Consider the following 21,151-nt stretch of genomic DNA (forward strand, 5'->3'; position numbering starts at 1 on the left):
TTGATTGTAACATTATACATTTTCATGAAAATTGAAAATGTAACAATTTATTAATAATAATAATGTTTTTGAAAATTATTTAATACATATTTATAAACACATTAATGGGAGTGACAGCACGGGTTAAAATGAAAAGTGTGTTTCATAATATCATACAGACTACCTGGGCCGCATTAATGCATGGGCTTACCTGGGCATAGGTTGCCACCTATGGTTGCCACCTGGTGGGGTAACGTGTAATAAATACAAACGGCCCAACAGTAAAAGGGGTGGAACCATAACTTTTAACGATTAATAATGCAGTTCCAATGGATGAAGGCAGGGCTCAGCCCCGGCCCCACAACAAAAAATTAATAAAAGTAAAAGACAAGAAAATGGGCCTATAAAATAAGCATAGATATTGTTTTCATTGTCTTTGTTACATTTAACCTAAATAATAGGTTAATGACAGCAAAAGCTACTATATTAACTTATATTTTAAATATTGTTAGAGAAATAATCAGTAAGTTATAAAATAGTTACAAATAATCAAATTACGAGTGATAGCACAAATAAATACAACAGAACAAACATATAAATGAAATAAATGGAGCTTTTCAAGTTTTTCATGTAGGTTTAAACAAGAGATTTTCATGTAGGCCTACAGAAGTTGTAATCTAATGTATAACTATAGAATAGATTAAATTTTATTTTAAAAATTATCAGTCAAGAGCAGTTATAGATGCATAAAAATGTTTTTAATGTTGAAAATATAAAACGTTAAATACTGTGGAATTATTTAAAAAATGATGACAATTCAAACCTGAAATTAAACCCGCCAGTAGGTGGCAGCGAATCACTGTTAATGAGCAAATCATTGAGATTCAACCGATTCATTCAAGCGGCTGATTCACTCAGGAAGCGTAGCTCAGAGACGCACAACAATTCTGTGGACTTTGGAACCATTTTTGTTGGCGAAATACAGCGAAACAGACGATTTGGTGTCTAAAATGTAAGTCACTTGATATTAAGTTCTTGTTTATTAAACTGTACGCTGAATAAAATCATCACATCTGTAATCATGCTAATATTTGGAGAAAAACAGCACTCTTTGTTTAATATTAGTTAACATAGATATTAAATTCTATAAATATGAAATATATACAGGGGCATATTTGAATTCTGAGGCATTAAGACTAAATCACGTGCACAAGTCTAACCTACTAGACTACGTCATGTAGTGCATGCTGCACAGAATGGGTGTGTTTTTGTTTGTTTTTTGTAAAGTGAGACGCATACTCGATATCGTTAAATTAACAATTACGATATCATAGACTACATATAACGCACACCCTATAGCACTGGCCGTTCGGTCTACTGTCCCGAGCATCATTCACACTAGCCTCGGCTAATCAGGCAGTCCTTATTGTCGAGCCCTGGAAGGGCCCCTCAAGAGGTAAAGCCCAGGGACCCCTTATAGTCTTAATGCGAAAAAATGTTCCTTATACGAAATGATTTCTTTTTTAAATCTTCAGTTAACGGCCAAGACATCTTTTGGCAGTTTCTTACTCAAATAAACGCGCACACGGAGGTAGCCTATTGAGAGCTCAAGCTTTCAGTGCCAAGCACACAAACACACACATAAACACTGTTATCAAGCTGCAGGGCGTTCATTGACCAACAACACACACACAACATCAAAACGTTGCACCCACTGAACCCAGCAGCCCATATACACAGGCCTGTCAGCGCAGAGCCATAATTCCGACTCCGAGGCGCTAAACTGAAAGGAAACAGACAGACGCGGAGCGCGCGAGCCCGTGGAGTATAATTACACAATCACCCTCGTCCTCCTTCCCTCTGTCACCTCTGCTTTCTCTCCTCAACCTGACAGATCCACTCGGAATGAGCAATTCCCTTACTGCTGGATGTCTTTACACAAATGTCTTTGGAAAATTGTCTTTTCTTTCTGTTTATTTATTTAGACTTCTGGGAGTTGGGTTAACGTTAACCTGGTGAGCATAGTCACGGTCGCCCCTGCTGGTAAAATTCGTAACTACACCATAACAGAAATAATAATTAAAAAAAAGGATGTATATATATATACATGTATATGTTACACATTAATTATTTATATATTCAGTTTATATAAATTAATTTAGTGATATTTAAATATAATAACAATCTGCCTACTAAAGAGGGTGTACACAGACAGAGCATGAGACTTCTTCAAAACAGTTAAATATATTCTGCAATACACATAATGTAATATAATAGTTACAATAAACAATTTAAAAGGGCATTTCAAAGTGTGACTTTCTTGTGGTCCTGTGATGGCAATATAAACCTCGCTGTGTCCAACTGCAAGATGAATATGAGCGTGTGAGGGATTTTATTATCTCCTGCTGCTTTTATGGCCACACAGATCAGGCGGTGAGCAGACGGCAGAAAATGAGATTGCGAATCTTCTTCTCTGGCTGGTTTGATTTGGTCTACTGAATATCATAGGTGGACTTAAAGACTTATGGGACTGAAAGAAAACTTCCCAAATTTGTGTTGTAAAACAAGTAAAAGGGCCATTTAATACTATACTGTAATACTTCGAGGTAGAAAGTTCATCAGAACTTGGGAAGAAAATACAAATATGGCATTTCTCATTTATATGTGCGCATTTGCTTAACAGATCAATAGCATGCATTCATTTTAAGAGGTCTATAGTTATATATAGCACACTCATATCAATAAGGTTCACAGGTTTGAGCACAATGTTGCTAATAAAATAGAATATATAAAATGAAAAAATAAATTCAAAATATATTAATGTACATTAAGTATAAGTCAAATTGGTAGTCATTTTATATTTATATAATATTATAATTTGTTTTATATTTTATATTAACAAAGACATTTGATTTTCAGATAAAAAAAAAATCACGTGGGCTTCATGTCAGTGTAATAATCAGCCACCAGAAGACATAACACAAAGACTCAAACTTACTCTGTTGTGATTGGTTAGGCCATAAAGGGTCAGTTAACCCGAAAATGAAAATAAGGCCATAAATTACTCACTTTGAAGTCATCCTAGGTGTATATGACTTTGTTCTTTCAGTATTTACCATGTTTACTAAGGTTACATTAATTCCTAGCATGCAAAGTCTTTCGCATCGCTTATAAATATTTCTTATTAAAGTTATTTCAAACACTCACTTCTGACTGAAAGTGAGTTTTGAGCGCAACTTATTTAAAAAATGGTTTAATGCTGGTGTTATAGCTGTTAGCTTTCTGAAAAATACAAACAAATACATCACAATACATATATTTAAGTTAGGAAATAATTCAGAAATAATTTGTATTCATATAGAAATTTATGAAAATGTATCTCAAAACATATTTTATTGGATATCCACTTAAGTGCTTCATATCAATCATACAGTACAAATATATTACAGTAATCCAAATGCTACAGTGCAAATACAAGAATACGAGTGATAATGGAAAGAAACAAATTTGAATACTATTCAAAATCTTTTGATTTGAAATTTTTCAAAACAAATTCATCAAGTCCACTGATTTTAAGGCATTTTACACTCACAAACAAATAGACAGTGCATTGACAGAGATGTGGTATTTAATAATTACAAATATATTAAGCATTCAAGGAATCGTATGAAAATATAAAAACTAAAATGTGCAGCATGTAGACAGAAGTTACACTTCCAATTTTAATAACAATGATGGCTCAGTTAGAGGTTGAGGTTTCTCAGTTTCCTCGTTTGACCAACATGCAGTGCTTTCGGCTATTGCTGGCTCTTTGGACTTTACAATTGCAAATGTTTTGTAAGGACACTTTGAATTGAAATTCTCCCATTATACATGATTATCGTCCATTTAGCCTATTGCATCATGGGAGAACATGTTGATTCCATGACAAGGCACTTTTGAGGGCTACAGGGCACCAATGTGTTGTAGGATACAGAAGACAATGGACTGTCCTGAACCTGAAAACAAAAAAACAACATAAAAAAAAAACAGAACAACATTAGCTAAGAATTTCTTAAAAGGTTAGTTCACACAAAAATACTAATTATGTCATTAATTACTCACCCCTTCAAAACCCGTAAGACATTTCGTTCATCTTCAGAACACAATTTAAGATATTTTTGATGAAATCTGAGAGCTCTCTGCTCCTCCATATACTTTGTTAAAATGGTCCATGTGACATCAGTGGTTCAACCGTAATTTTACAATGCTATGAGAATACTTTCTGTGCGCAAAGAAAAAAAAAGGCTTTCTTAAAATTACGGTTGAACCACTGATGTCATGGAGCATTTTAATGATTTCCTTACTACGTTTCTGTGCCTTGATCTTGGTAGGAACCTTGCTGTCATTGGAAGGTCAGAAAGCCTTGGATTTTTCATCAAAAATATCTTAATTTGTGTTCTGAAGATGAATGAAGGTCTTACGGAATCGGGATGACATTAGGGTGAGTACTGTGATTAATGAAAGAATTTCATTTTTGGGTGAACACACTTTAAATGCATAATATTCACAATCTATGGTGAGTTTTTTTAAAAGCCCGAGATTTAAAAAAAAAAAAAAAAAAGCAAAGCATTAGTTTGGCTTATGAGTTTGGCTTCAAGCCATAGTTAAAGTTTGAGAAATCTTAAGCAAGAACCGAACTTTACTGCGTCTCAAAAACAAGTTTGCATTATCCCTTGAGGAAAACGCAAAACCTTTTAGCCTGTGAAGAGTTTGGCAATACATACAGACAAATGTATTCAGATTAAGCTGATTTAGATGTACTAGGAAGTGCTCTTAAACTGCCCGTAAGAGATGTCTGCTCACGAAGTGTGTAAGCATGGATTTGTGGTGATAACAGAAAAGGCTTGGGTGTTTAATGCTAGCACAGGCAGAAAGATGTGTGAGAAGATACCGAACTCACTGTGGTAAGCATATTTTACAGATAAACACAAATATTAGCATTAAATTAGATTTCAGGAACTTTAGTAGAGGGATAACATGCTTTTACATCAGTTAAAGCGGCTTTATCTTACTTTAGCTTTTATTTGACTGATAATTTGTCTTGAATGAAAAGAAAGTGGAAAGTGGAGTTAGCAGCAGTATGCGTCATTTTTTAGTCATAAATAGCAAATCTGTATCCAAAGGGCCTGTGGGTGTGTGAAGGTGTGTGTATGACTAACCTGGACGGATCTTCATCTTTGGTAAAAACTCCTTTTAGCTCAACCCTGTTCATTTTATTCTCGAACCATCCGTAGCTGAGAGTCACCTTCAGTGTTAGAGGTCGAGAAACAAACAGGAAGAATGGATAACATGCTGTTAGAATTGAAAAGTATAGAATAGAAAAGTAGTCTGATTTTAACTAGCCATCTAATTCTATGAGGTAAAATATTAGCCTTCAGTTCTTAGAGGTAAAATATTGGCATCTAGTTGTTGTTGTTTTTTTTGTTAAAATAGCATCCAGTTCTTTGAGGAAAAATATTAACACTCAGTTCTTTTTAGTAAAATATTAACACTCAGTTCTTTTTAGTAAAATATTAGCATCCAGTTTTTTGGTGGTAAAATATTAGCATCCAGTTTTGGAAGTGAAATATTAGCCTTCTGTTATGTGATGTAAAATAACCTGCAGTTTTTTAAGTTCAAATTTTACTGTCCAGTTCTTTGAGCTAAAATATTAATATCAGTTCTTTGAGTGACCTGTAGCATACTGTGGAAAGAGCAAAATTGAAATAGTTTTTTTTTTGTCTGTGATAAAGTTGCAAAATATGCTAAGTAGTTTTGATTGCTTGTCTGAGTGATTGTTAGCACTTTGCTAGGTGGATGCTAAGGTATTCTTCAGTAGATGTTTCTAGGTCAGTGCTAGGTGATTGCTATGGTAGTCTAAGTGATTGCTAGGGTGCTCTATGCGGTTCAAAACATGCTTAGAAAATGATTCTGATCATTTCTTTTCAACATTTAGCATAATTCGGGCTGTGGTAAAGTTGCTATATGCTAAGGTGTTGTGAATGATTGCCTGAGTGTTTGCTAAAGGAGGTTGCTTACTAGCCTAAGTCAAAAGATACTTTTGTCAAGAGTCAAAAGATGCTATCATTAATTTCCATATCTACACTTTAATACTTAAATAGAAGCAATACTGACAGCCACCATTTAAAAATCTCACCTGTTCTGTGATATCGCTAGGGGCAAGAAGAAGTAGGTTTTCCAGATGAGAGTGGAACATGTTGCTATGGACCATTGAGATTCCCAGACGCCTCTCAACTATAAAGCCTACCGTACAGTCATCAGGTAACATGATCACAGCGGAGGTCTGCTCGAACCTGGGACCACTGCAAAAAGAGACACGTGACTAACACTCTTAAACTCTTAATTTAGACTCACTGCAGTCTAGGAGAAACAACTGAGGTACCTTTTGTGATCAAGGCACAAGTACCAACAAATGCATGAAATGGCCTCAAAATCAAAGTCAAACACACACGCTGAATCAGGCCTCACCTTGCCCAGGGTGCCATCTTCTCTGCCAGCTTCCTGCTCAGACAGAAACCAGCCCCTCCTGTGGCGAACCAGAAATGGACATCCCTCTGAAACAAAACAGAGGAAAAAGCCAACCAGTCAGCTTCCACATCAGCTCTATAAATTCTGCACATAATATCAATAATATAAATATCTTGCATTTTCATGTCTTATCAGTACAGTTCCTTATGATTAAAGTACCAAGCCTCTAAACAATCTGAAGTTCTAGTGGTGCAATCGGTCAGTGTGTGAGAGTTGTACAGCAGAACATGTGGAGACTCGCTGAGGTTTTGAGTATAAAGCCTCACCTAGAGAAGGTATTTTAGCAAAAAGACTTGCAGATGAACCTCAAAAGCAGATTTCTCAGAAAACATTGAGCAAAGGGTAAAATACACAGTAATTTCATACATTTGAAACTAAAAATGCTTAAAAATAATCTTATGTAATTAAGTAATTTCATATATTTTAACAAAAATATTCATTTATAATAATAATAATATATAACGTAAAGTGCCCCTTTGTTTTGTTCCTGAATGATTTAGTGTTCATGAATGAATCAGTTTAATTGATGATTCACTGGCTCATTAATAAAAAATGGTCACCTCTTTTGCATGATTCAGCTTTTTGAACGAAGCAGTTGAATAAATGTTTCATTGGCTCATTCATATAGACAGTCACTGTTTTGTTTCTTAATTATTCAATGTTTTAAATGAATGTGTTGCGTGAATAATTCAATGAACCTATTATAAAGACCTTGAATCTATTCTTTTTGAATAAATCAATTGTTTCATAGACATTTGTCACCGCCCACTGGCGTAATGTAACATATAAAAAGAGCCTAAATACCCACTAATAATGGAAAAACTATTGTATTCAATGTATTTAAATGTCATTCCATTTTAATGTTCTATTTCCTTAAATTCAAATTTGAATCTCTTTCAACCATTAATTTCTCTCCCTCTGAAAGCTTTTCACTTCTGTTAATTTCTTGGCTTACATGAAATTCTGAGCAGGTTTGTTTTCATGTGGGATTCTGTGGAGCATCATAAGCGACAGGGGCATAAATCTGACCATTTCCATCTACTCATCCCCCCATTCATTTATCCCTCCCTTAATTACTCCATGTGGCCATTACCCTCAAGGTAACATGCAGCCCTTTTCTGTCCTCTCATCCTTTCAACCGTAGGCCTATTCCTCCCCTGTAGGGAGCTGTGGCCTGTCCGGCCAGACATATAAATGTGGACATAAACAACACAGAGGACACGCAGAGAGGCAGACAGGACAGATCAGGATGTGTTCCCTAAAACAAAACAGCAGTTTAGATTCAGCAGGGCTTTGAGTCTTCAACTGAGAAAGATTAAGCACACAAAATACATTTGTAGAAAGTAAAACCAGAACTAAAAAAAGGGGGTAAAAAAAACTTTTTTCAAATGATATATATACAGGTGCATCTCAATAAATTAGACTGTCGTGGAAAAGTTAATTTATTTCAGTAATTCAACTCAATAAATTCAGTGCACACAGACTGAAGTAGTTTAAGTCTTTGGTTCTTTTAATTGTGATGATTTCGGCTCACATTTAACAAAAACCCACCAATTCACTATCTCAACAAATTAGAATACTTCATAAGTATGAGCAAATGTGTTACTGATCTTACATAACACTTCAGTAAGTAACAAGGTAATATTATGTTATTTTAGACGTAATGTTGTCTGTTTTGCTCAGTTTTGCCAACAAAAATATAAAGGCAAAGCAGAACTGTTCATCTCCAAGCAAACAGCGGCATTTCATTTCTTAAGGGGTCATATGATGCTTTTTTTAAAGATCATTATTTTGTGTATTTGGTGTTACAGAATATGTTGACATTATTTAATGTTCAAAAAACACATTATTTTTCAAATACTTTACATTATTGTAAGTCCCTCCTTCTGACAAGCGCAGCCTGCTTTGATTGGCCAGCTGACCCAGTGCATTGTGATTGGCCAAACACTGCAAGCACATTGTACATGTACATTTACCTCATTTTGCCTAAATAACCTTTTTTATTTAGTACTGCCCTTCAAAGTATACAGAAGATTGTTACATGTTTCCAAGAAGACAAAATAAGTTAAATTTACCCTGATCTTCAAATTCAAAAAGTTTTCACCCCTTAGCTCTTAATGCATTGTTTTTCCTTCTGGAGCATCAGAGAGCGTTTGAACCTTCTGTAATAGTTTCGTATGAGTCCCTATATGTAAACATCTTTTATGTGAAATATCTTATTCAGGTCAGTACTTAATAAACAATAACATGCATTTTGTAGGATCACTCTTATTCTGGTAAAATAATTAAAACATTTTGTAAACTTTTGACCCCAACTGTAAATATGTAGCAGACATATTGTTTTTGGAAGGTTTTGTGTCCTAATCATCAGACAAAGAAACAAACAAAACTACAATACTACAAGGAATTTTTTTTTTTTTTTTTTTTTGTCTTTCCATCAAACAGAAGTAGAGTCCGGCAAGGTGGTAGAAATGAAAAGACAGGTTTCATTTTTATTACCCGGGTGCCTCTGTGACCAAAGAGATCAGCAGAGCAGAGAAACAGAAGGAAAGAAAGGATGAGGAAAACTGAACTGAATGGCTTGTCTGTTCCTGTAGACCTCACACAAACACACATTACTGAGGGAGCAGCTCCAAAGACAGCATGGCTACGAAAACACACACTCAAATGACTGCCATCACACATTGTACATGATTGGATTAATTCCCCCGAAAGCATTGACAGTTTTTCTCTCTAGCTATACATTAAAAGACCAGACAGAATTGTCCAGATCAATAAGCAATAAAGCTCTAATCACTGATTGATCCCTGAAGGAAAAGACTCTTTTGCTACACGTTCATGGCAGAAAAATTTTGGTAAGAAAATATCAATGAACTGACCGTCTTATTTCCTTCCAGCAGCTCCTGGGCTCTCATTGGGCGATCCAGACTTGGTCTGCCCACATAGATATCGCTGTCCACTGGGAAGTCCATCAGGAGAGACAGAAGGGCTCCAGGGTTCAGGTAGTTATCATCATCAACATGACACAACCACCTGTGGAAATAAATAATAAATTATTTAACTCGACAAAAGATTTTTCTGGTTGACTAGTAGTCGTTAATTTTAAGCATTAGTCAACTAATCGCACATTTATTAATAACCTATTTAAATCATTATATCTTTACAGTGGACGAGCGTGTATGCATGTTTCATAAGGATTACATAATCTGAGAATATTTGTTTTTTATTTGAATGGGTTAATTTGAAAGTAGAAATTTTGCTTTCTATAGATATGTTTTCCTCTTTGTAAGGCAAGTATACACAGAGTTTCAGAGTTTTGCGCTCAAGTTCACAGAGACCAAGACGGCAGAAAGTGCCTCCTGTGTGCTTTCTTTATTTCACAAAAGTGCAATGTTTTGTCGTTATTGTAAGTGCACACAAATAAACGTAGAGTCTTTACAGATTCGAAAAATGTATTACTCTTATCTGTATAACCAAAAATTGAGTATTTTAGGAGTAGCGACGTATATTCAGCATTTTTTAGACGGACAAATATGACTGCTGCACTCATGCAAAGTTAAAAGAGTTTAAACCTTTATAAATCACATTGCAAATTTGTGGAGGTTTTATTCCATTACACTGTGTCTCATATGTTTTTAATGCAATCTGTGTGACTGGTGCTTCAGCTCTTTGTATTAAGCAATACTTGATGCTGTTTTGTTCATAATTGTGTATACAATTTACGAAATTATATTTGATTTATATACATTAATTTAGACGTTATGTAAGTGTTTTATAGACAGTAATGTCATTGCATTGACAATTTAATGTGCTGCATTATTTTGCTCATTCCACCCTCCAGGCCTCAGGAGACAAGACAAAAGTTTCCTTAAGACTTAGGCCCAATCCCAATTCTACCCCTTAGCCCTTCCCCTTTCCCGTGAATGAATAGGGGTGTCTCGATTCTCTTTTGGTTGGAGCGGTAGGGGTAAGGGGAAGTGCCAGATAGCCCTTCAAACGAAGATTTTTCAGGACCACACTTCAAACGAAGGGATATGAATTATCTCGGCAACATGGCTGCTACAGCGAACAAAAAGACACATAAATGTAAGCTTTTCTGCCATAAATAAAGATTTTAACAAAAAGTAATCATTTGTTTTATGTTACAGTTCATATTAACGGTCAAGTTACTCAAAGAAATGTTTGCAAAAAAATCGCTAATATTTGCTAACGTCATATCATTACAGACTGCATGATAGTGCCACAGTAACATTATACACAAAATGACAGGTATATTTTAAATCAAGTTTTTATATATAAAGATCATTTTTATATATAAAATATAAAGATAGATAGATAGACAGACAGACAGACAGACAGACAGACAGACAGACAGACAGATAGATAGATAGATAGATAGATAGATATTGTGAATTTGTAAAATAAAATAAATAAAATAGTAAATACAAAAGTCAACATACACAATACATACAATTAGAAAATAAAAACTCACTTTTTTTCAGAAGCCATGAAGTGGTCGTACTCGGCAGCCATCTTGCAGGATAAAGCTTGATGACTGTGCTCAGGCGGGCAGTCAGTAACAATTATATTAAATCCTGCGAGCAAAGACACATGCGTTGAGCTCAGGGCAAAGATTCATAAGCTCAGATCAATCCTGCAGAAGAAAGATGATCTACCTTCAGAGGAGATGTCTTCATCTGGACTGTCTGTAAAGATGTACGTCTGCAGAAGTGAAACATAAACATAAATTCATGAGGCAAAACCGGCATATTAATTGTGGAATGGTGCAATGAGAGCCTGGTGGTCTTATGAGGAAAGTAATATCCAAACTCCCATCATACACCACTGCGAGACAACAGCAGGTGCACCAGGAGGCCTCAGAGCATCTGTGTTCCCAGTTTTGCCATTAGAACTCTGGTTTGTAATTACCAATGTTGTCTCAAAGTGGGACAACAAAACTGCTCTATGTGTGAAAGTGTCTAAACACTACCGCTGAGATGGGTTGTCAAAATTTTAGTAACATAAAAAATATAATGCTTCTATATATATAGTATAGAATTCTATGTAAGCACTAGTACTTCTGAATGGGTTGAGGCTATATAGGTGGAAGTTGTGGCCTAATGGTTAGAGAGTTTGACTCCTAACCTTAAGGTTGTGGGTTCGAGTCTCAGGTTGGCAATACCACGACTGAGGTGCCCTGGATCAAAGCACTGAACCCCCAACTGCTCTCCAGGTGCCGCAGTGTAAATGGTTGCCCACTGCTCCTCCGGGTGGGTGTGTGTTAAATGCAGAACACGAATTCTAAATATGGGTCACCATACTTGGCTGTATGTCATGTCACTTATATATTATTAATATAGATAGATAGATTATTATTATTATTATTATTTAGATACGCATTTAGCAGAGGCATTTCTCCCATAAATGACTGAAAGAACAACAAAAGCAATTCGTCATGAACCAATAATAATCGTAATAGGCCTATACAACGTCAGAATGTAGATCAGCCTATATATAATAAAATATAGTTAATGAAGATTTTCAGTGTCGTTTGTTAACACCCTAAAAAAACTAATGTATATATTTTTAAATATAAAACTGACTGAGATGAGCAGATTTGGGAGCAATTTCCTGCTAGACAGCAACACATCCTATCTGTGGTCAGCCGCGACCATATTCCTCTGCTCATCCGTTTTCTCTCTGTCTCACGCACACACACACACACACACCTCACTCCTGCTAGAGCCTTTAATGTTCCGCATGATGCAGTTGAGTTTAGCTTCATTACGACGTCTAGGTGCTCCAGACAGCTCATATTGTAAGTCTACGTGCCGCTCCACCCTTGAGTACAAGCGGAATAATCGAAGTGCGCAGATCAATGCTGCGGCCATCAAAGCCAATGGGCCAGAGCGAGCGGAAACAGCCCACTCAAACCCTGAGCTCCTTCATAAATCATAAGGGTGGATCTTTAGCGCTCATTTCAGCTAAAGTGGAGCGGCTGATCACAGTGGCTTTTAAAACACAGTCTGGAGATAAACAAAGAGTGAAACGGCAGCACAACCGTCTATTAGCGGCATTATGAAGTGAAACTCATAGACTAGATGCCTATATAGTTTGTAGGCTATTCTCAACTTGAGAGGGAAAGAAATAAGCACAAATGGGATGAATGGGATAAGAAAACGGCACAAATCTCTGAAAATGGCTAATAATGTGATGGACGATAAAAGGAGATGCATCCAAAACTGATCATGAAAGGCTTTCAAAGCCGCATATAGACATACTACATCACGAAAAACAAACACAAAACAATACTAGTCTGTAACAGTTACAAAATCTTACAATGAAAAAGAGTCTTTGCTCAGTTTTTTTTTCTTCTTTCTTACATTTGTTAAAAGTGCCGGACTTGTTGTTTCACACTATGTTCCTGTTTCCCCAGCTTAAGACTTCCTCTGTTAAGATAGACTTCCGTTTTGTCATTGTTTCAAAATGCAGTCTGCGGCTGTCACTTCCTCTTATTGGCACAGAGGCAAAGGACACACAAACAGAAGCAGCAAAACTGACAAGCACAAACAACATCCTGTGCTTAAAAACCCGCTGTTGGAGCTTGAAATGTAATTTGAACAAACCCCTAATCGTGTGCATTAAACACTGGTTTGTTAACTCTCATGGTTTGTCGTACTTTCCAAAGAAATATAATTTATAACTTCTGCTTGGCAGATTAAATGAAATGGAGGATAAAACTCAAAGACTTACTTCGAACAAGAGACGGAAGCCATATCAACAGACTAGAATAGAGACACCCCCTAGCAACCACTAAATTATGTCCTAGCAACCTCCTACTATAAAAATGACAGTTATAAACTTGAATATGACTTTTTCCCAGAATTTTGAGTTATATGTGTTTAGAAATTCTGAGTTTATCTCTCACAATTTTGAAAAGAATCAAAAAGTCATAATTGTGAGATATGAACACGTCATTGTGAGAAAAAAAAAAGTCAAAATTGTAAGATTAAGGAAAAGCAACTGCAAAATGTAAACTCAGAAGGCAGAATTCTGGGAGTTTTATTTCACAATTCGGACTTTTTTCTTAGAATTACAAGTTCTTGCAATTCTGAATGCACGTTTTTGCAATAATTTGCTGTCAGCTGAACCTTTGCAGGGAGCTTGATTGACAGGTGATCTGACCAATCACAATGAACCAGAAGTGACCTGCTTTGTCTTGTCTGACAGCGTTTTGTCAGTTTCCTCTTTACTCCATGGTGTATTTTCTACTGTGTTAACATGATGTGTGGCGTAAGAGTGGCATGGCTATTCAGACATAGAAACAGTAACGAAGGAGGGAGGGATTTTGCGAGAAATGTCAGAATTGTAATATTAAAAGTTGCAATCATGCGATTTTTTTATTCCGTGGTGGGAAAAAAAACAAACTGCAAAATGTAAACTCAAAATTCTAAAAATAGTCTGACTTTTTTTCTCTGAATTGCAAGTTTATAGAGTATCTTAATTCTGAACGCACGTTTTTGTCGTAATTTGCTGTCAAGTATCATTTTGATACTGTACGATTTATTTAATGTACTGTTGTCTGTGCTGCAATAATTTCCTGTAAATTAATAGGTAATTTATTACAGTGCCAGAATAGCCTAGAAACAATCTAACGTGTTTTTTACACAACACCATAAAAATAAAAATCAGAAAACTTTTTAATGTGTTTTAGCAGTTCATTTATACGACAACAGTGTTTTAGGGGCCTGAAAATGCAAGGATTCTAAAACGAGTTTCAAAATGTCTGTTTTTGAAAACAATATCGATATTCTTTTGTGTAAACTGAGAAAACATGAATTTGTGTAAACGGTGATGGCACATGCATGTATTATATGTTCCGTCTATAGAAATGACATCGCCAACTACTGGCCTGGCATGCATAATACAGCGTTTTTAGTCATTTTTGCAAATCCATGTGAACGTGTCTCATTCTGAATGGGTACCGCAAAACTTTTCAAAAATGTTTTTAGTACAATCGTTGTTGTGTAAGCATACCCTAAAACACCCTAGCAACCGTAAGGCAGTATCCTAGCAATGGTGTGGCAGGGATGTTTGCAAGCACATCTCACCAGAAAATTGTAATGTTTAGTAATCATATTTAAAATTAGTCATTGCCTCCACATAGAGGAAAAGGAAAGGCTGAATCTTCAAACTTCAGATAAACACACTTCCTCCTCACACTCAGCATTTGCTCATAATCAAAACAGGAGCAATAAAGCAGAAGCAGGGATTTTTTAATTCTACTCTTTGAGAGACAAAATCTGATGCAAAACCTCAACATCAAACCCTTCCAGTTTCATACTTTCAGAGTGGCAAACTGCTGAATGTTTGAGAGTAATTTCTTCCACACACAGAGAGAGAGAGAGAGAAAACATATTAGTACAAGAGTAATTTTAGCCCCAAGTGTTTCACACACGTTCTCTTTGATCCTACAAGTATTTGGATCAGCAGCGCGGCACTATTTTGCACTTGTCGTCTTATATTTAGAGTGACGGCTGCTGCTTTGAAAGTGTTATATCCTGAGTTGCACATTGGGAATTTGTTTTGACAAGCCACTCAGTGATAACAAACAGCAAGTCCAATCACTAACATCTTCCCAACGTCCTCCTTGTGTTGTTAGCGCCTGCCAAACTGTGAGTGTGTATGTGTGTAAGCATGTGTTAGTACGTCAGTCCAGCTTTGTTCTGCTTCTTAATGTCATGTTACAGCAGGCCACAGTCAAATCCGATCATTTACAGTGTAAATGGAGGTCCATTAAGGGGCACGTTTAAGTTTTTTTTTATCAATCTTTATCAATGCTTTTTGGCAAGTATCAAGAATAATAATTATGTCTTACTTTTTCTGAATTAATGCCAGGAGGCAGGGCTTCACTCATAAACATTTTGTCTCATGCAACACGAATTTAAGCAACAACCAGGTCCAAGTAACACCAGAAGTGGGTGGGAAATCTTATTATACTCCAGCTGGCATACCACTAAATGCCAAGCCATAAATAAATAAGAGCATAAATTTAATGGCATAAATAAAAAATATGAGGTTGTTGACAAATAGTGGGAAAATCTCACAAAACCTGTCAAAAATATATTTGTGCCATATTTTAGAAAATAAACAAACAAATGTTATATTGCAATTTTATTTTACATAAATAATTTGAAGAGAGTTTTATGATTTTTTTATTTGTGTTGTTAATTGTTAATCACATAATAATAACAACAATAATAATAATCTTTAAAAAAAAGATATTTAATGGAATATAAAATATCTATTTTCTATATTAATAATAATAACAATTATTATTATATATATTGTTCTTTTAAAAACAAGTAAATAATACATTTATTTTTAATTCAAACGATGTGTTATTGTTTACAAGTATTTTATTAATATTTTAATTAATTCACATAACAAAATATTCAAATAATGTTTATAGTAAAAAATATAGTTATATTATTATTATTATTATTATAAAATTAAGTAAATACTTTATTTGATATAATATTTAAAATAAATGTTATCATTAGTTTTTTACCTGGAAATATTTTACCTGGAAAGTGCTTAATTTTTTTTTTTTTTTTAATAATGTCAAAATGTCAGAGTGCAATTATTACTATTTTTTTTATTATTATATATATTTTTAATTATTATTATTTTTGAGCTATTGCGGTGAAATGTGACCATGACATGTCTCAGGTCTTTTGCCTGAGATTCACCGAGCCGCTATGCTGTAACCACACACTTGGCCTGGTCTTTTAGATCTGTCAAATCAGACATGGTTTCAGTATCTACAAGCCTTAAAGGGATAGTTCACCCAAAAATCTGCTCACCCCCAGGGCATCTAAGATGTAGGTGACTTTGTTTCTGCAGTAAACTGAGATTTTTAACACAAACCGTTGCAGTCGGTCAGTCATACAATGCTGTAATATTATTATTATGCAATAAAACAATAAAATGCACAAACAAAACCAAATGAAACCCTGTGGCTCATGACCATACATTGATGTGTAAAGACACAGAACAATTGATCTGTGCAAGAACAGTATTTATGTTGTTTTTTTACCTCTGATTCACGCAATAAAAAAAACGATATAAATACTGTTCAATTAACTTTACACGTCAATGTATCGCCATGAGCCACAGGCTTTAATTTGTAAATGTTTTTTATTATTATTATTATTGTATGTTTTAGCCGTGATTCCCATCTACTTACATTATAAGTATGATAGAATGTAAAAAATCTTGTCACCTACATCTTGGATGCTCTGGGGGTAAGCAGATAAACATAAAATTTTCATTTTTGGGTGAACTATCCCTTTAACTCGTAATCCTTTGGTAAAACCCCTGAACTTATTTGAGTTTAAAATGTCTTTAATTCACTGCCCCACCAAATATTGTGTATTATAAGAAAAACAGTGCAAGGAACCAAACTTGACTTCACTAAAATGGCCTTTCAGTCAGTCATCTTCATTAGTTTATCTTTCAAAGGTCACAGCTGAAAGCTCTGCTGTTTGTGACAAAAAGAGGACCTAAAAGTCCATCTCAACCCTTCGTGACAAGGCTACTACTGAATTAGAGAACACAGACAGGAAATGCTCAGTCTATAAATGAGCATAGAGCGGACAAAACAGGAAATGGGGCAGATTGCTGTGTTTTATTATAGGTGCACTCATTCGTGGGCTAATCTTTGCGGTGTGGTGCCAACGTTAATAAAATTAGCTCATCTGTGCTTGTAAAAAAAATTACTTTATTTGCATGAAATACAACCAATAGCTTCACAAGTGTTGCAGAATTTCATAGGTGCCACTTGTGAGACCGTCATAACAAACCTGTTTGGTTTTGGCATCACACAAGTCTGAGGTTTTGCACCTGTTCTTTCACAAATGCGTTTGCACACAACTTCTAGCTGATGCCACAGGAAGTGCACACGTCTGCCAGATGTCCCGTGACATCAGCAGCGGTTGCTGGGTGAGACTGCATCTCAAATCAAGATTATGACACTGACACATAAAAATGATCAAGGAGGAACCATCATAAAAAACACTGACTGGTGGTTGATCAGTCAGGGTTTTCTTACATTTTAACACTAAATCCTCTTCATTTGGAGTATTAATAGTCAAGGAACACTCACGTGGTGTTTAGTCGTGGAGATCCAGGTCTCCAGAAGAAGAGCGAGGCGGGTCTTGTGGAACCGGCCAGTGGTTTTCACTGCAATGAAGATGTCATTGAGTCCTAAAGGTGGTTGTAGCTTCATCTCCCTCCAGTTCTGACGTTTTGGCATTTGTTTGACATTAACAACATCTCTGTGTTGGTTCACAGCTGTAGTTCTTGATATAGATGGTGTCTTTTCGTGCGCAAAAGGGGCGGTGGGTCTTTGGTCACTCCGGGTTCGCAGTTGCAAATCCAGCAAAACCAGGATGAAAAGTGTAAGAGCGAAGACAGGTAGTACATGAAACAGCCTCCTTGCGATCATCTTCTAAAATCCTTAATTCGCTTTTGACCGCATATTAAACTCGTTTAAGGAGCCTATAACAGGCGACATCTGGACGCATTCACGCGCGGAAAAAGAAGAAATAATGAAATACAATAACCAGTAAGTCCCTGGGTGGGTTGGAATATGTGGTTCAAATTCATTGTGATTCCGTGAAAGTTTTCATTTGGTAATCCCGCTCGGGTCCTGCCTGATGTGCCTCACGCGCTCCGTTAAAGCGGAGGATGGATGAACTGTCATTCACTTTCAGGCTTCGCAAACTTTTTACGCCCCGCCCACTTTCCGCAGTCACGCTCTGATGGTGAATGATAAAATAAGGTGTATGGCTGCAAATGTGCAATTAAACCATATTTCCTGTTGAAAGCTTCTTTTTGAAGGCAAACTCGTTATTTCATGTATGAGTGTATGAGAAAAAAAACGAATGTAATAAATGTTTAAATCAAATGCATTTTATATATTATACCCTTAATATATCTTGAAAATTAAATAAAATATAAAATTGCACCTATGATAAGCAAAGAGCCAATAAAATAGCCTATATATTTAACTATTGATTGTGACGAATTTGTGATTTCAGTTGTCACGTAATTTCAACCTTAATGTGTCAAATGAAAATATTATAATACAAAATAAAATTACATTATTAATATATTAACAATTGCATTATATAGATAATTTATATAAATATATATGTATACCTTTAATAAGTATTCTTAAAAATATAAAATTGCACCTGTGATAATCTAAGCAATGAGTGAACTATTCCAAGATTTATTGTCACATTTTTGTGGTGTCATTACCATCACAGCCAACAATTTTCCAAAGGAAAAATACTGATTAGAAAATACAATTATATTATTTGCCACTTATTATTCACACTTCATTCAGAAACACAAGTGTGAAGAATTATGTTAATTAAGAGAAAGATGTTATAATAAAGATATATTTAAAATTCAGTTGTCTCTCTCTTTCTGTTGAATTAGCATTTGCAAGACAAGTTGTAAAATAGTAAAATAGTATGTCACTGTAAAAACACAGTATGTCATTTGTTGTGCTTTGAATAATCAATGAATGATGACAGCATATGAGAATGTATATTTGTCTATATGTTTTTAGAGGACTCTCTCTGAGGGAGGTTCCCAGCTCTTTATGTCCTGTTTTATTTCTGCTGCTTCACTGTGTGACACTGCAGGCGTTCTGGCATCTGTCCTGAACTTCTTTATCATTTCACTTTTAACTTGTGCCAGAGAACTGCATTGTCCTTACTGTTATCCCAATCACTTATTGTCAAGTAGTCAAGTGCACATGAAGTTTAAATATTTATTGTGTTTTAACACTCTTTTGTTATATCCTGGCCTAAACTCTTCCTCGGGTCAAGATGATTTAAGATGTCATGTTCAACACTAACCTCACAGTAACCTTCATCAGCACCTTTGTTTGTAATTTCTCAGCCTTCTCCTCTTTCATCCATTCATCCATTGCAACCAGTAACCAGCTGCCTCCTTTTCTCCAGCCCCCCTCCCTCGGTGGCCCCATGGACGGGCGACTGGTCCCTTAGGTAAATCAGAGATGCCCAGGCACACCCTGGCCAGGAAGGGCCCAGGATCAGTTAATGGCCTGCCTGAAAAGATCCTTTTAAAACGGCAAGTGCCTTGCTCCCTACTTTGAACAATGGCAGGCCTTTTCAGACTCTTTGTGCATTGAAAAGCCCTTTACATGCCTCTTGATTTGCTGTTCTGAATGCAAGATTTATTGTAGATATACAGTATTTTGTGCAGACAACAGAGTGTTAGATAGAGCAGACATCAGGCTGCATGAGTCATTGCAATTGAACCCAATCATTTAACCCTTGTATTACAGTTTTTCTCAGTCGCTTTGGTGCATTTCTCGAATCATCCTTACTATTTGCAAAGAAGTATGTGCATTTCTCAAAACAATTTGTACAAACAGCACCACAAAACAGATTACCAGCAAAAGCCTGTAACTTACTCAAAATCTTGAGTTCATCTCTCAAAAGCAAGTATGTCAATGAACATATCAGTGCCATCAGAATGAAAAGTCCTTATGTCATTGTTCACAAACAAGATAGTCAAAATGCTTAGTCATGTTGTTAATATAACAGTGCACTTGGTTAGTTTTACCTGATGTAAACTACTGTATGGCAACATTTTGGATGACAGTGTATTGAACAGTATGCCATATGCTTATGTATGCCATATATCCATTTCAGAAGTACATATTTACACATTACTGTATGTGGGATATTAACTGAAAGGACTGGATAGAATTCCCAGTTACACTTTTACTAGTGGTCTAACCAAAAAATAAAAATAAAACAATAAATAAACCTTTACAATGTCATTCTTATATAGAAAAGGAAAAAGGCATATGGGCACAAAGATAAAAATAAAAAATAAGTTCATCAGAATTTGTAACTCTTGTGTTGTCCTCTGTCTATACAGTATATGCTTTCCAACTGAAGATTCATGAGATTCATACCTTTGAGCTATTTCAGAGAAATGGTTCATTATTGGTTGATCTACATTCTCTTCATTAGTCAAAGTTCACTTGCACAATTCATGCCAAATTGACAAAAAGTCTAATCATAATGTGAAAAAAAGGTGTGCTTGGCAGTTTATGACAACTAGATGAAACTGTGGCAAGGGGTGGGGCGTGGTTTAGCGAACCCTGCAGCGGGGGAGAGAGTCAGGAGACGCGTGGTGAGTGAGTGGGTTAAGCGCAAATAACGAACACCTGTCTCTTGTTGCAGTAATTGGCGTGGAGAGAGTATAAAACACCAGAAGAAACAGGAGCGGGAGAGAGAGAGAAGGACTACTGGCTGCTACCTGTGGACTGGATTTATGTTGATTGTTTTGTCTTTTGTTGGTGCATGTTTTGCCCACTTTTTGTTTGAAAATTTATAAATAAACAGTCAGTAGTCACAGCCGACCCTGCCGTCTTCTGTCCTACATGACGAACATTGTTACAGAAACATTTTGCATTTAATTAATGACCTATATGATGAACTAAAGATTAGATGTTTTGAGGGGTAAGACTGTTGCACAGAAAACTATA

General features: G+C 35.7%; 1 protein-coding gene across 1 annotated transcript; it reads right to left on the reverse strand.

Moving 5' to 3' along the window:
- Positions 1 to 3,384: 3,384 nt before the first annotated feature.
- On the reverse strand, positions 3,385 to 18,316 carry LOC132159747 (beta-1,3-N-acetylglucosaminyltransferase manic fringe-like). Its single transcript, XM_059569343.1, has 8 exons — positions 17,717 to 18,316; positions 11,226 to 11,271; positions 11,042 to 11,144; positions 9,429 to 9,582; positions 6,490 to 6,575; positions 6,158 to 6,323; positions 5,181 to 5,266; positions 3,385 to 3,977 (listed from the first exon to the last, which is right to left on the reverse strand). Exons 1-8 carry the CDS (start codon positions 18,056 to 18,058, stop codon positions 3,881 to 3,883), a joined length of 1,080 nt encoding a protein of 359 aa, XP_059425326.1. The 5' UTR covers positions 18,059 to 18,316; the 3' UTR covers positions 3,385 to 3,880.
- Between the last annotated feature and the right edge of the window lie 2,835 nt (positions 18,317 to 21,151).

The sequence above is a fragment of the Carassius carassius genome, chromosome 16, assembly GCF_963082965.1.
Source record: "Carassius carassius chromosome 16, fCarCar2.1, whole genome shotgun sequence".
In the NCBI taxonomy this organism is placed as follows: Eukaryota; Metazoa; Chordata; class Actinopteri; order Cypriniformes; family Cyprinidae; genus Carassius; species Carassius carassius.